At 41.1% G+C, this 17516-nt stretch overlaps 1 protein-coding gene across 2 annotated transcripts; it reads right to left on the reverse strand.

Annotated features, from left to right (window-relative positions):
* Positions 1-64: 64 nt before the first annotated feature.
* On the reverse strand, positions 65-16688 carry pkma (pyruvate kinase M1/2a). 2 transcript variants are annotated; one of them, XM_051378981.1, is made up of 11 exons: positions 16530-16688; positions 9783-9967; positions 9419-9510; positions 6776-6907; positions 6457-6643; positions 6060-6330; positions 5697-5847; positions 5115-5267; positions 3122-3288; positions 1515-1696; positions 65-1368 (listed from the first exon to the last, which is right to left on the reverse strand). In XM_051378981.1, the coding sequence occupies exons 2-11, from the start codon at positions 9937-9939 to the stop codon at positions 1262-1264; spliced, it is 1599 nt and encodes a 532-aa protein (XP_051234941.1). In that variant the 5' UTR covers positions 9940-9967; positions 16530-16688; the 3' UTR covers positions 65-1261. The 2 variants fall into 2 exon arrangements, with proteins under 2 accessions (XP_051234941.1, XP_051234940.1); XM_051378980.1 differs by lacking the exons at positions 3122-3288; positions 16530-16688 and adding an exon at positions 2523-2689.
* Between the last annotated feature and the right edge of the window lie 828 nt (positions 16689-17516).

The raw sequence follows: 17516 nt of genomic DNA on the forward strand, positions 1-17516 counted from the left end.
AGTGCCAGCCATAAACTCAATTTATGGATTCTTCGTTGTCAAATAAAACATTTGCAAGGCAGAGTTAAGATAAGTGCTCATCTCTTTTATTGATGGAAATCCAGCCTTTTTAGGACAGCTCAGTACACCCACTAAACATTAGAATACCCCTTTACATTTAGTTAGTTCTTACACTCAAGCGTTACAATCCCAAGCATATTAGACATGAAGACAGCTACAGTGGGTCACTAACATAGAAGGAGAAGCAGAAGGGGTACTACCCATCACCCACTGGGGTTGAGAGGGACAGGGCTTCATCCTCTCAGGAGGTTCCCTGTGGAAACCCCCCTAAAAGTGCTCTTTCATATCAGTCAACTTTAGTGAACCACACATGATTCATAAGGGCCAACTCAGATACGATCCAAATGCAAATAAAAGGCTTTATGACACATCTAATAACACAAATACAGCTATACTAGCTCAAACACCTCTGAAGTGGACATCCAAAACTAACATTTCTCTATAGTCAGACAAAATATAAGTAGTATTGGATGTCCCAAAACAAAACTCACAAAAGTCAAGTATAATATTGAATGTAACATTGTGTCGAGTAGATTAGGAGTGCAACACATAAAGATACACTTAAATACAGTGAATGCTGGCATTAGGCGAGGACACTTCATACAGACAGCACTACACAAGGACCTGTTTGGGTGGAGTGGTGGAGCCAAGGCTGCACTGCAAGCCCTTTGATTTAGGATGCCACAAGTTTGTTCGTTATATCGGCAGAGGAGTGTGATTAGTAAACTGTTCCAGAACTCAAAAGGTGCTCTGTTAAGATCAGCCTGCCCCACCACCAATCACGCCTAAACAAGAGCCAGTATGCGCATGCACACAGAGCAGGATGCATTCACTCTCAGACTGGTTCACTTTTAATAATACAAGTTTTTTGAGTGAATAAATACAGCAGTTTCTGGTCAGGGTGTATTAATCTGAGGCCCTGCAGACTGGTTTGATTGAGAGAATCGACGTGAAAGGAATGGAGACGTAAAGTGGAATTGTAGGGATCAAGCCTTCACTTCCACCCAAAACAGCTCTGTGGCCATGAAGGCTATACTCTATATTTTTAATTTCTTTGCATTATTGCCTAAATTGTTCAGGAGATGACTGTCAGCCTGGTTGTTGGATAAGAAAGGCTGTGAGCTGGAGTGGCTTGTGAGGTGAGGAGCTATGAAAGATAGATGAAGGTGGAAGGAGAAAGCAGAGCAGCCCTGTTGGCTGTTCAAGCTACCAGAACCACACGCATGGTGTTGGTGTAACCAGAGCCTGGACGCCAGCCGGTCAAGACAATGACAACATCTCCCTCTTTGAAGAAGCCTCTGGCCTTGCCTGGAAATTAAACATTAAACATTTTACTTAACATTGCTTATAGAGCTTCACACCAATAGGTATTACGCTGGAAACAGTGTACTTTTTGCTCTTCTGTCCTGTTAAATAGTTGCACAAGATTCTAAAAAGGTGACATAAAAACCTACCCATATCCATGGCAAAGTTGACGCGCATGTCGACGTCCTCTGCCCACACATCGTTGGCGGGCTTGGTGTAGAGGACTGGGAAAATGCCGCGGTACAGGTGGGCTTGGCGAGCTGTCTGGGCGTTACGGGTCACAGCGAGGATGGGGGCACGGGGCCTGTACCTGGAGATCAGGTGGGCGGATCTGCACAGAGAAACACACAGCTAGATATAAAAGCTGACCTCACTTCATTCACATCTGGAGTATTTAGAGGTTAACTAACTTAAACTAATGATTCCAACAGTATGACCAGATAATTATGAGGATTAAGGAAGGAGACGCCAGAATAACTTCATGCTTACTTGTGCGCATAAAATGTGTGACTATCATTTACATATACATTCAAAAGCAGAATTTGAAAATAAATATTGGATAAGCATATCAGCACTATATAAGCCATTAAACTTAATACTTTGTACATGTTGATGAACTCCATGCAGATGGATTCTTGGTAGAAGCAATTAAGTGTAATTAAAAACCCTCAACCCGACATACAGAAGGTGTTTTCTGATATTTTGGCTGATTTAGACTTCTCCTTAGGTTCACTAGTGCTCCTGTATGCTGGAGATTGGCTGAGCTCAACAAACTCCAAATACTTCATTAAACCAATAAAAGAAGGTGTTAAGTTGTCCCGCCCCAACAGGTGCAACAATACCAAAACGTTAGTCAGGGAAGCTGAGGAGACTCTGGAAACGCCCACCTTGGGAGGTCTAATCAGCCAAAATAAGTGACAACACTTCTGACAACACCCACTCTCACCCTTGCAATCTGATAATATCTCCACCCACCCTGTTTAACAACACACATCAGACACACACGCATACACAAAATCAGGGAGAGGGGATCTGTAAGAGCACATTAGTTGCTGGAGGGACACCAATCAGGAGCTGTGTTAGACAGCTTGTCGTGAGTTTGGCACGACTTACCTTCAGGATCAGGATCATTTCACCTCTGTGCTTCTCTTTCTTACCTGCCAGTCTTGGTGAGAACAATGAAGGCACTAGCGCAGCATTTAAAGGATGACTCGACAGCACCGACAGCTACAGCCTCTGAAGGGTCTCTGGTCAGCTGGGAGTGTCTTCTCAGCTCCTCAAACAGCTGCCTGTGGAAGGTGGCCGCCTCGGCCTCTCGTGCTATCTAAGCCCAGAGGGACCATGAAGGAAGGGTTGGGGGGGTGAGGGGTTACTCTCAAACACACACGCACACTACCACTGTCATTCACACCACTGGGAGAGGCCGGCAAAGGTGTAGCTAGACTCCAGGTTGAACAAGGTTAGCTGTCGGTTTACTGATAGGCCGAATTATTGAGGCAAACTGGAAGAGGGCAAAAGACATCAGTTAAACTTTTAGCTTTAGGTGGAAATATGTGACTTTTTCCTTCAGGGTTTTGGAAAGTACATTTGTTCTAATAGGTAAAAAAAATCAACCAGCAGTCTGCTTGTGTGTTTGCCAGCCACTCTGTTACATCCTCAGTGAGTCCCTGTCTGACCCTACTCTCCCTCTCTCAGACTCCTCAAGTACCGATATCATTGTCCTTCTCAACCTGCCAGGACCAGATAACCTGCCTACCTTCCAGAGCCAGTGAGCACAATGATCCCAGAGGCTAAGCTCTTAATGGAGGCCTCAACAGCGCCGATTGCAATAGCCTCAGCGGGGTCTTTGCAGTGCGGCGTGGAGCGACGGAGGTCTTCAAACACCTGCCGGTGGAACATGGCTGCCTCGGCTTCACGAGCAATCTGGCACAAGCGAAGGCAAGATGCATCAAGCAAAGGCAATCCCACACCAGGCACACGCAGAGGTAAAATGAGGATAATGGGTGGATAAAAGGAGAAAGGATGAAAAAATGGGAAACAGGAGGGACATTGTCACAATGACACAAGAAGAAGAGAAGTTAAAGTAAAGAGGAGAAAGGACAGGAGGGACAGTGAAAAGAGGAGTTTAGGTGTGCAGTTAGAAACATCAGGGTTAAAACATACAAGTCACGGAGTCAAAATGTAACCTCAACCCTTTACATGAGGTATTACATGTAAATTAGTACAATACAACCCATGCTAATCTGGAGTTAAGGCAATTGAACTGCTGAGAAAGATCTATAAAAATAAAGTTATAAAGAGACCAAAATGACAGAGTTGAGCTTAATAAAATGACCAAATAAATGAGTTTAGTCAACTGGGGGTTAAAAAGGCAGCTGGAAGTTAAAAAGCCACGCACTGCACAGAAGTGTGAGGAGATGGTTTAAGACAGGAGGAATGAACAAGAAAACTAAATGAAGTAAATGTGAATGCCAGATAGCAAAATTGGCTTAGAAGCAGAGTTAGTATTTGTTATTTTATAAGAATACAAGTATTCTCAATAAATGTATGATTTAAGGTCAGGGTAAATTGTTGTTTACATTGGACTTTGAAGCACTCCATGCAACTTCAGCATAAGGGCAGACAGCTCAAAGGCAGGAGCTGCAGCACTGCTGAGTCAGTCCTGCATCTGCATAGCAGTGCAAAAACAGAGCGTAGCCGAGAACAGCGGAGGCTAGCCAAGAAAGGCCTGGAGGACCAAAGAAGGGCAAGACGGCATAAACTGCATTATCCATCCATGCAACTGATACTGATAACTGATATTGATGTAAGATTTTATTATGTTATTGGGTTGAAGACTGTCCCTGACTGAAAAATCTAAAAGAACAAACAAAAGCAAATTAAGTAGATATTGCAGATAAAAATTTCAGTAATCTTAATCCATCGCCAGCTTCGTTAGTGAGCAATATTTGCTTAACCATTATCAATTTATAAAAAAAAAAAACACAGCAATGCACAATAATGCACTATTTGAAACCCCTGTTTGTAGAAATTGTAACATTTCTGAGTTTGGCATTCGCTCAAAACTGCTGTTCCTGCTCCTTCTTCAGCAGCCTTATTGTTGTTTAATAATGTAGCAGTTATCAATGAGTGACGCATATGTGCACTGTAAATCATTTTTGACAAAAAATTGGATAGACCAGTTTGGGGATACCAGGTCGAATTGATTAATAGTAAAGAAAAGCAGCACAGTTAATTTGTTAGATGAAGAGGTGCAAGGCAGCCATTTAAAACATCTGCACAGCTGGAACTAATATCCCAGGCCTGCACCAATAAGGTTGTGGAAATTTTGTGCACTGTCAATACCATTAACTTAAACTGTTCAAATTTTTAATCAATTAATTGATTATTCATTAGCATACCTAAATGTGTATAAGCTGGAAATAGGTGGATGGATAAGTGAATAGAGGATAGGAACCAGTTGACCTAACAATCCTGCTGACACCCTCTTTAGCAGCTGTTAGGTCAAGTGGGGAAAAAAAGATGCTGCGTCATTGGGCGACTGAATGCAAAGTCAGACGTGTTCAGGAGAACGCATAAAATTAGGACATGAGGAAAAGTAACCTCCCAGTCTGTCACAAAAACATGCTTAGAGTTAAAAATTACAAATCATGCAGAATCATCCCATAAAACATAATTAATTTCTTCAATCAATAATCTAAAACACCTCTAGTGTTTACTGTTGTTCCATTTGATATACATTAACTCACCATGTGCTGTGTGCGTACTGCCTCCAGAGGGTACTCTCCCTTGGCAGTCTCTCCACTCAGCATGATGCAGTCGGCTCCGTCCAACACAGCGTTGGCCACGTCACTGCCCTCAGCACGGGTGGGTCTGGGCTTCTTGATCATGCTCTCCAACATCTGAATGGCGTTAGAATGATATGAGAGGTGAGGTGCTGGAAGGTGCTGACAGGGTTTTACAAAGACTAAACTGAGACTGCCCTCGTGCCCAGTCATCTGCCGGTCTGTATTTAAAAAAGGTCTAGTATGTAACATTTAGGATGATCTATTGGCTTAAATGGAATATAATACAATATAGTATTCATGGGAATGTTTTCATTAGTGTATAAATATAAATTAATCTTTTATATCTACACCATATTGAACCGCCATGTGTTTGCCACTGCCACTAAATCCTACACACTGGTCTTTTTTTAAATTTTTTTTTTTAAAGTAGCATAAAGAGAACTGTATCTAAATTTCATCACCACCACCTTCGATCCTTTAAATAAACTTCAGCTCCTGGGGAAAATAGAGAAATACAGTGTGCATCATTTCTGTTTATCTAACCTGAGTGGCACATGTGATTGGCTTGCCAGCTTTGTTGCAGCGACCAATCATCATCTTCTGGGCTAGGAAGACCTTTTCTGTGGGGATCTCAATTCCCAGGTCACCACGGGCAACCATGATGCCATCACTGGCATCCATGATCTCATCAAATCTGCAGAAAAGACAGAAAATTACAATTAATCATCATAGAAGGAGAAGAGATTTAAACAATTCACATATAAGGAAATGTTTTGTATCTGGCCTTGCTGCTCAGCCAACCAAGGAATAGATATCAAATCAACAAACAACTGTAATTAGAACACAAATATATCATGATGTGAACAAAAGATCTGAATTACTGGACACAGATTAACCCACACACACCTGCGCACACCCTCGTGGTTCTCCAGCTTGCTGATGATCTTAATGTCTTTGCCTTTTTCTCCCAGCACTGCTCTGACAGCGTGTACATCGGCTGCTTTGCGGATGAAGGAGGCAAAGACCATGTCGACTCCGTGCTCCAAACCAAACTGCAGGTCCTTGATGTCCTTTTCTGAGACAGCTGGCAGATCAACAGCAGCACCAGGGAGGTTCACTCCCTTCTTGCTGCCCAGGGTGCCACCGTTCTCAATCTCGCACATGAGGAAATCAGAACCTGGACAAACCAGAAAATATGAATAGGGTGAGGCCTATTACTACATAGCAGTGTTTTCTAACTTTCTAAAAGGATCAAAAGAGACTTTATGGACCCGACCTTATCTATGTTTGGCACTCCACTCACCAATCTCCTTGACCTGAAGGGATATGAGTCCATCATCAATGTAGATCTTGCTGCCAATTTCAACCACTTTGGTAATGTTCTTGTAGTCGAGCCAGAGGAGCTCCTCACCGCAGTTCTCCTGCTGAGCATCGTCCAAGGTAATCTTGATCATGTTGCCCTTCTTCAGCTCCACCTCAGCTGTGCCACTCTGTCAAGTCATTATGGGATATAATTTTAGTTTTAATCTAAAATGTACCTAACTGTCAACAACAGCTAATAAAGCCGTCATAAAGATAACCTGTTAAATATATAGAACAGGAAAAGGTGACGTAAAACTCACTCCCTGGATGAGGCCAGTCCTGATCTCTGGGCCCTTGGTGTCCAGGGCAATGCCGATAGGCCTGTATTGGATACTACCAGGCTCGAAGCTCTCACATGCCTCACGGATGTTCTTGATGGTCTCTGAATGGTACTACAGAAAGGAAGAGAAGTGTAAAATGTTAAAATATCTCCAAAGAAAACTCCAAGCAAGATATTGAACTACACAGTTCAGACTTCTAGCTGATCTTCAATCAAATACATTGAAAATAATTCGGCAGAGGTACAGGTATTAAGAGTTACTGTAAGATATAGGCTTCATCAGGCCAGGGCAATTAAAAGATAAGGTGCATCTTATCCGTCATAAACATGAGTCAATATCACTATGGGGGTCATACAGTTCTTACAGTTTAAATAAAAATGCCAAGTGAATTAAGCAGCATCCAATAAGACTAAAGAGATTTAATTTCATACAGTATTGCTTGGTAGCAATATACAGTTATAAGTATGTGTCCTTGAACCTCCCCTTGTTATGACGAAACCTCAAACACCACCTGTGAAGACTGCAATTCAAGTTCTGAGAAAGTCAGCTGAGGAAGTTCAGGGTTTCTCAGGAAGAAATTCCTCAGTGAAGTCAGCTTAGAACAATAAATACAATCAAACTAAACAATCCTAAATCATATCACAATTAGAAATGTAAACAGACTTCAAACAGACGTGCGTAGGACCAGTACTCATGTGGTCTGATATTGTTCCCACCGTCAACAGAGGCTGAATAGAGAGTCTTGCCCAGGATATGTTGCCTTGGCTATAAAATGCTTTGGGAGATGATAGATGGGAGCTGTAGAGAAATTCAGCACCGTCATATGACTGATGCAGCCATCTTTTCCCATGAGTGCAGGCTAATGAACACGTAGCACAGCATTTGTGGCTTTGAAGACGGCAGTCTGCTGCACATGGCTTATGCTGCCCACCTGGGTGACCAGAGCTTTCAGTAATAACTTAAGTGGCAGGTAATCACATTGGCTGCCTTTCACACTGAGCTAAACTACTCTCACTGCACTGTGACTAAAATACAACCTGCATGGTCCCACCATCGGTAAAAGAGAAGAAATGTAATCCAAGATTTTCACGCAAGGTGCCAAAACACTTAAAACTGCAATTAAGATGAAGTCTCACATAACCTAGTACAGAAGTTCTCTTCAGAAAGTTGAAATATCATGATGTCAAGGCAGAAATAAATATATGGATATATAAGTATATGGCCATATTGGCAGCTGTTAACCTCCAGTGTGCTGCAGCCTTTGAGTAAGAGATGGAGGCGAGGCAGGAAGTATGTTGTTTTATGACCAGTGCTGCACAGGGAAGTTTCAGCAGGTGACTGTTTACTGCATGTATGTGTACAGGTCATCTAAAGTGAAACTACAGTTAATATTCAGTTAGTTCTTGTTTCACACAATATTATAAATGCTGTTAAGAATGTGACTTCTGGATTTGCAACATAATCTACTTTCCACTTCCCACTTCGAAAGTGGACTGACCTCAGTGTTGGTTTGTATACACTAAGAGGCGTGCTACTGCTGAAGTCAGGGCAGGAAGCTAAAGATGACGAATGTATAGTACCTCAAGCCAGAAAAAAGCTCTGTTTTTCCTTTTGGCGTTATCTAACCTTCAATCAAGCTGAACCAACCAGACACACACAAACCATAGATACTTTTCAATGAATCCTTTCTGTATTTCTGATGAATCCATTTTTATTTAAAAAAGTGTTTTAAATACATTCAAAAAGCCTAAAACAGCGCACCTTCAGTGTGTGACACTGTGGAATAGTTGAATTCTCATATGTGGATAATTCTCAATTTGGATTGCATAATTTGTTGATAAACATGGTGACCATCTAGACAGGATCCTTTAACTTCCCTAAGCTCCCTGCAGGAGCCTGAAGGTCAGAGTCATGTGTCAGCGAGATTCAGCTCCCCTGGACAGACTGCTTGATTATACTATATAAGCTGGTGGCAGTGAGTCTCTCCCTGGGCTTCTGCTTAACTTATCTGGCTTTTAGATGAGAACTGACAGATAAAACGAATCATTACCTAATTCTCTTATTCTTTTGTTAGTCTGTTTTTATGGTTAAATATGAATAGTCATGAGGGAAGCTTTTTTTTTTTTTTTTTTTTAACTTGTGTGAATGATTTTGACTTTCATTTAAATTCAACTTTGGTTCATATCTTATTGTGCTTTCAGATGACCTTGTGCCATTGTGTGACACACAATCAGGCTGCATCACTTATTGAGTTAACCTAAGTTAGCTAACCCAAACTCTAATCTTGAGTAAGTTAGCACATTTGTCCATTCATGCTGGCTGGCCTAGTCTTGCGAAGTCCAATTCATAATGAACTACGTGCTTGTTCACTGTGAGCACTGTTGACCATATACTTTCACCAGTTATTTTATGCAGCCATCACTGCTCGAAAAGATAAAAAAAAAAGAAGCAAAGACTGGCACAAAGATAAAGGGACCAATCAATAGCTCTCTTTGATAAAGCACACAACCATGTTTGATGGAAATTATCAGCACAGTTTAAACGTGACTTTTAACAATGTGTGTTAGCTGTTCCTGCCTGACCCTTACACAGTAGACATTGTGGAATTGTGGAAAGACCCACCTCATGTGAGCCATGGGAGAAGTTCAAGCGAGCAATGTTCATTCCAGACTTGATCATCTCCTTCAGCATATCCACAGAACGGGAGGCTGGTCCTGCAGGCAGTTATTCAAAAGAAAGGATTAAAGGCATGGCATCATTTTTTGAAATGTTAAACTTACATTTCCTGCTAGTTAAGTAAACTACATCAAGTACAGCATGTTTCAATTTCTGTATAGAGATTATCTTCAGTATTCAGTTACATGCGTGTAAATTATTGTAAATTATTTGGACTATTTAGCTAGAATAGTGCAGCCCTGCCAGGTATCTATCCAGTAGCAACCATATATCTCAACCACTAAAATGTTAAACAATAGTGTTGACCAACCAATAGTGCAGATGATGCCAGTGTTGCGTGCGGTGGTGGGCTCAGAGTCAATGTCCAACAGGCACATGTGTTCCAGGAAGGTGTCAGCCATGGCAGCATTGAGCTGCTGTGTCTGGATGAAGGCAGAGCCCATGTCTACAGACTTTGGATGAGGCATGGTGTTCGATGGTACAACTGTAGAAGTCCTATAGAAAAAAAATGGACAGAAGGATAATGAAGGATAATGAAGGATAAGGAAAGTTAATGGTGTTAGGACACAGTAACAGCAACTGACCGCTTTATCACTTAAGTCCAGGGTTTTGTTGACTCTCCAAAAGTTATCAAAATGTATAAATGGAATGAGATTTTTAAAAACAGGACTTTTTGACAATTGCTTGTTACTGTATACATCGGGTACAGCACAAGTCAAAACTTAACAGCATTTGGATGCTAGCTGGCACTAACATCTGGGGTTATATTCATATATAACTCAACGGGCTGAGAGATCTAGGGTTAGGGACCGATTTCCCACAGGTCACTCTGGGCAGCCATTTATGGCACTGTATCCGCCCTGCTGAGTGTCCTTAGCAACATACGGTTCCGAACCCTGCTGTGTAGCTTACCTTGTGGTGGTAAGGTCAAAGGAAAGGAGACTGTACAAGTGGGAATCAATTACGCTGATTGCTGGGACAAATTTATGTTTTTGTTCACCTCCAGCACATCTATTTTCAACTAACATCAGCCACCAAAACCAAGGACAATGTCTAAGATTAGACTTATAAAATGTCACAACTGTTATTCTAAACAAATATGTGAGGTATTGTGAGCTACTTTGCTTAAGACTATCCTTTCTTGAGTTACTATTTGCCTTTCGGGTTGCGCAATCAACAGCATATACAATGGATACATGTGTGCTTATGTCAACTGTGAATAAACCCCCCTTTCAGCTTATTTCCAACTGTTTACAGTTTGATAACAGATACATGAATGTTGATCATTCGTGCACTTCACTGCCTCCCTACTCTATACTGAGATCAGAGTGGTATAGCTTATGGAGCTGCTACACCATATTGTACATTCTGTTCCCCCCCACGACTTCTCCCTGAGTCAGCCATGGCAACAACGCCATCACAAAGCTCATCTGCAGGGCTGGAACTGCCAAGCTTTCATCACGACACTTCAATCACTCCTTTCTCACCAGAAAATGGAAAACACACTGTATATTGTACATGGTAACACAGAGGAGATATTACATCAAATACTGTGCACTTGTAAATTGCTCAATACTGTCATATGCACACAGGGTGCACCGATGTGAGAGACACTTCCTTTTTTGTCCTTTTCGGTCTATCCATGACAGAATTAAGAGAGATAGTGTATAAACATAAAGGGCATGTCTCAACACACAAGGTATGTTTATTTGAGCAGGGTTTAACATTCCAACAATATAATGATAAGAAATGTTGTTTCTACTATGGCACTGGTTGCTGTGGTTACATAACTACGGGACAGCTGACTGAGGCTGTGAAAAGTCAATCTGGTGACAGTGAGTTGTAGAAATTTGTGTGATGTTACTTCTAAACATCACACATGTACAGTTATACAAAGGCGTATTCATATTCCACTTTATTGTATATATTTTATTATATTTTTATTGTATTTTATTCCTTTCTCTACTCTTTGCACTACATTTCCCTGTGCTGCCGAGCCAAATTTGAATTTCCTTTATGGGGGATCAATAAAGGGACATCTTATCTTATCTCATGCAGCTCTATCAAACATCATCTAATTCCTTAAGGTGAAGATCTTGATAATAAATACCTAAAACCTTGCAAAAAACAGAGTACTGACTTTTCATAATAAATATTTCCCCATCTACGCAATGCAATAGAGTTGAGGATAGTCTACAAAATAATATGAACATAATTTAAATCTATATGGAACTTTTCCAAACAAGGATGGACAGTGTATTAGAAAAAAAACAAACAAAATTGACAATAAAATAAGCTAATGACAGTGATAAAGGTTATGTGCCATTGATGAAAAAGAAACCAATAGCCCTATGTAAATTTTACTCCATTACCCTAAAATCATAATAACTCTCTGCCAGGCGCCATCTCAGGCCACAGTCTAAACCACCCAGTAGTCAGATCAAGTTTCCACAATTTAAATTATAGATTAAAGTGCAGTTCAACAAAGGGCACTCTCACTGGTTGCTTCTTTGACAGAACAGGATAACAAACCAATATCTCTTGAAGGGAACAACCCCCTCATTCTTTTTCATCCCCTCTACATAGAAACAACACCTACCCTGTATTTCAAACCATGTGATCCTACTGGAAAGGTAAGTATTTCTGGTAATACTTGCCAAAAGTTTGTTCCATGTCAGCCACTGAGGGTTTTACTATACAACATATTTTATTTAATTAGTGTATGTTAAACAAATAAAGGAGAGGTGGAAAATAGACAGAGGATGGCAAGTTATAGATGGAAAATGTGAAAATGAACGTGTGGGTGGTGCAACTGCAACTAAAGACACATTCATGGTGGCTCACTTAGAGGAAAATCAGTAACACTAGCAGTCTGACCTCCTCTTATTCATCACTTCCTAATTACAAATGCCTCATGGTGGGGGATTCCGGGCAGAGCCACTATACCAATGCGCTTCTTCAACTGGGGCTGCTGACTGATGATGTAACACTTGAGTCAATGGGGCAGACCAGGACTGTACGTGAGCTCAGTCACATCCAACTACTGCAACACACAACCACAGAGGCTGGAGGCAGGCATCTGAGTGGGTTAAACCACAGGCAAAGACTGCAGAGGGGAGAAAAGACTCAGAATGATACCATAGTGTGATGCGTGATTAATTTCCCATTTCATTTATTTGTCATTTCTATCTCAGAACTAGCACTGATCTTACAATTTTTTTTTCACAAAAACGTTAGTTAACATGAGTAGTAGAATACCAGGAGTGGACCAGTCCAAAATACATCACACTGATGAGAATAATAAATTGTTGATAAAATAGTATTTTATACATTAAAATGATTAGTTGTTTGCTGGTTACAGCTTCTAAAATGTGACTTTATGCTGTTACCCCAGCCTGCTGCATATTTTTTTATCCTTAATCAGTTTAGATAGTGAACTATCTAGACATGCAAATAGCAGCCATTTGGTGAAACTACTTTCAAAACTGTTCTGCTACATTGGAGCATGACCAATGTAGATATCACAACTTCACATTTCAAGTCAATTCTTAAGACAACGCAACACAGACAGTTACAATTGCAAAATAAAAAAGGGGATGTACATTTGTCTTGGAGGAAAAAGTTGAGATTGAGTTTCGAGCATCTCCCCTTACAAGCTTAACCACATGCATGGACTACAAAAGAGATGCATGTCAAAAAAAATTGTTATGGCGAATGGCAGTAGTACGAATAAATCAAAAGTTTTCTCCTAATACAACAGAACATAGCTTGCATCAAATGCCACTGCAACAGAACAGCACAGAAATATGTTTTTATAACAACTTACCACTTATGCATTACATCTGATATCATCATCAACAAGAACATCGACACATTTATGCATATGATGGCGTGTTCTTTATACTATGACAGTTTTCTTAAAATTAAAGCTTTGAAAATCATCATAGAATGGCAACAGCTGTATCCTGATACGTATCAGTTCAATGAAATGTCATCCTCAGGCTACTCAACCTTAAATACTGTATCCTCAGGGGAGGATATTTTTGAAGCCATCAGAGGGAATATGGCTGGTAAAAGATATAACTGATATAACTTCACCAAGGGCAGTAATGTTTTGGTCTGTCTGATCCAGCTAGCCAACTCCTGGTCATTATGGAAAAAACAAAACTACATCATTGATCACAATGGCTGGCTGACAGACATAGATAGCATGTATGACCCCAACACAGCCAGTGAGCAGCCGCCACAAGCCAACAGCAGCCACAGTAACCCTGACACAGATGCAGGGCTAACTTTAGAGCTGGCTGCTAATAATCCTCTCCAATCCCTTCCCACCACTTCTACCTTCGTAACATACTCTCTCGTTGTAACATACTCTTAGTCACTAACTTCTCCTGTCTTTACAAACACTTTCCTTATTACTTATCTGTGAAACATGGCAGTAAAATCATTAGCAGTCATAGTAGCAATGCTCTCAGGGTGACATGACATTTAGTATCATCTACTATGGATGTGACGTAACACTGGGCTAATCCAAGTTGGCTCACAGAGACAGTACATGGTTTCTATCAGTCACACACTGCAGGTTGCACTACATACCCCCAGTAGATCTTCCTGTTTCTTCTGGGGACAAACAAGCACGTTACTACTAATAACCTCTGCAACAACCCCAGTGTGTTGGAGCTTCCAATGCCAATGGTCGAACTTCTTCCTACAACAGCAGTCCAGGCAGAACTGACCCATGCAGTGCGCGTGCCAACGTACGACACTTTCAGGAGCTCAAGAGTAAATCCCTTCAATGAGGATAAAGGACATGGAGAGTGCCTGCTGTGACCAAGCAATCGCCATGACCTGATACAGTGGATGTACATGAGACTTCCACTACTACGACACACCAGAGCGGTGTCACACTGATGTTACTACCAGCCTAGGTCATACAAGCCCCCAGGTCTAAAAATGGAGTCTTGGCTAATAATAAACGCACAGCATGTCTGTTTGTAGAAATGTAATACACAGAATGTACGATGGCACTTACACTATGTAGGCCTAAATTCCAAAACATACTGCATGGGTTTCAGTTGAATGAATGGTACAGAATGCTGTGCATGTTCAATGAATTTCAAAGACATACGCTAAACATTTTTGGCAACATTTCTAACCCAAGCAACTCAACATTAAATTGAGTGCATAGACCCTATGCCATAGGGTTTTGTCACTGCAGTCAAGTGTGTCTGCAGTGACAAAGGAATATCCATAATTGGCAGTGTTCCACCCCTCTACGTAGCATTAGTCAGCAAACATGCAGCTATGGTGGGAAGGGACTGCATGAGAGCAATGCCAGCTGCAAAAGGCGTAGTTTACTACACTGACCACCGGCTTAGCTGCAACAGGACTACCTTACCACAACAGCAGGTCAATGACACTTCCATCCAGAACAGAAAACTAGCAGTTGTGCCATCTATTAATTGGACACCGCAATTCATTATCATTTTTGCAAATGGCTGGTTACCTGCCAAAGTGCTTCTTAAAGTAGAATAACAGCCACAGCTAAAATTCCAATTTAACACTGTATACTTACAGTGTGATGACTAAGTTCCAGACCTTTTAGGTAAAGTTTACGGACTCATGAGAGTAATGGAATAATAAATAAAAAAACCTAATCCTCCAAAGTTTTCTACTCCTAGTCAACAACCCAGGTTTAAGTAACAGGCACTTCCCTTTGTTGAGCTCATCAGTTCAACATTGACATTACGGCCTGACTGGTCCTCTGGGATAAACTCCATTTTGTGAAGAGGGCCTTCAGCCAGGAAGGACATAGCAATGACAGTGTTTCCAGAATTTTGCAAACAATTATTTCTCTCAACATAAAGCATATGCAGGCGATACCCTCCGCCTAGGCATATGCTACATATGTCGTATGACATTAGACTTAAATATGCCGATTTAGATAAAGCCCTGCCTTAATTATATCATCTTTTCTATTTTAAAAACAAGGCGTAGTGATCACTTTCCAAGGACGACGCCGTTCAAGCTGTCAAATAGAGAGCCAAAAGCCATAACTACCTACAACATAGACCTTCCTGCCCATGTATTCAGTGTCAACAAGGCCTATTATCAGTGGCACCACTGCAGCAAACTACTGCAGTGAAGCTGATATGGCAATGCACACATTTCAAACTACATTTATCATAGGATGGTTATTTCCTACAACCCAGAGAAGGATTTACAGGTCTATTTTAAGTGTATGAGAAATGTGACAGGAAAGATGGATGAATAAAAGGATGAACGTGACGGATTTATCTACTGATTCTGCCATATGAAGGAATACGACGATAAAACAGAACTTTAAATAATCAATGGGAGTTTTAGCTTTCGTGCATTCATGTCACCAGTTAAAACGTATCGTTACTTTACTATAATATACTAAAAGCACACAGCAATACGGTGCATACGATGCGCTAAAGGTCACGTTCTCATCGTGCGTCACATTTTCCTGATCTGGAGAAGTCACAAAACCTGACCAATAGGAGGCCGAGAAGACGGAGCGACCACACCTACAACATGAGGCAACAGGAAGCGATTCTTCAACGTTCAACACTTCACGCATCACATTGCATTTCAACCAGTTTAAACGTGTTTTGCGATAAAAACAAGTCTACGCCGTGTTAGCGGTTAATAACAGACAAAAAAAATGCTCAGTGCACGGTCAAATTCCCTCCGCGGGCCCATCTAACTTCACTGCATTTCAAATCACTACGTTGTTGAACGAACACCAAACACGCAAAGGATGACTAAAATGGCTTATCTAAAGCTGACCACACAGTCCAGTTCTACTGGCATTATAAAACATGGTTCCGAAATTAAAAAGCCATGTAACAAAGAGTGGAAACAAGCCACTTGTGACTCATATGACTTACCAGCGCACATGATGTAGCTACATATTGAATAAAACACAGAATGGTTTAAAAGGCAGTAATGTGGCAGCGCAAGTGTCCCAGAGTTATCAGGTCACTTCACTGGATCAGAAATCTGCACCTGTTAAAGATACCCATCTTACCTCGCTGAACAAGTGCTTGGGCCGATGTAACTGCCGTTACAGTGAGACCAGCTCAAGGTGATCTTCCTACTCCTTTACTCTGCGGAACTACTTTGTAGGGATGCTGAGACATATCCTTCCGAGAGAATATAGATAAATGAAAATGAATACACCGTTTTAACACATGTATACCAACCGCACTCACCACAGACTACTTAAATATGTGTTTTATATCAGTATTACTCTTAGGGAATGTTAGAAAATAGTAAAAAAGTAAAAACGACGCGGAAGGATACGCTGATACGCGGTGGCAAGGTTGGGAACCAATGGGAGCGCGTGAATGCATCAGAAGCGCATGGAGTCTGACATGTGACTGAGGATGGCGTGCTGCAATTTCCTGACAAACGCAGTGCCTAGGTCGCTTTAGCCGTTCAGTGTTTGCCCATTTTAATGGCCCCTAATAAGATTCAGATAAGTAAAGAGTCATGATGATATTATGTTTTTGGCTCCATTATCGTGCGGATGTGCAAATCATCGGCAGCCGAAATGGTTCATGGAAAGCATCATCAAACGTCGACAGTTACCTAACATTGCAGGTAACTGTGTTAAAGGCTACCAAAGTAATGCTCGCTCCCCAATATTTAATGTCTAAAATAATGTAATAATGAGGCTCAGATATTCTGTATTTGTAGCTCTGAGCCAGTCAGTGATGAATTGAAGGAGCCTCGTGGTGTGCTGCTACCTTGCTACTGTGCAGTGTTTGAGCCAATACCTCCATCTAGTGATGGCAAACAATCTAACAGATTTAAGATGGTTTAGTTCTATGCATGTATTTACGTACTTCATATTGAGTATAAGAAAAACACGAGCTTTTTCATACGTATTAGGTATAGTTCTTCACATCATTTATTCATTTAACTGACTTTACATTTTAACTCCACATTCTTAAAATGAGGCTACATATTTCAAGTAGCCTACTTCCTCAACCAGTATTGCTATACTAACACC

This window comes from Dicentrarchus labrax, unplaced genomic scaffold (assembly GCF_905237075.1).
Source record: "Dicentrarchus labrax unplaced genomic scaffold, dlabrax2021, whole genome shotgun sequence".
NCBI classification, from domain to species: Eukaryota; Metazoa; Chordata; class Actinopteri; family Moronidae; genus Dicentrarchus; species Dicentrarchus labrax.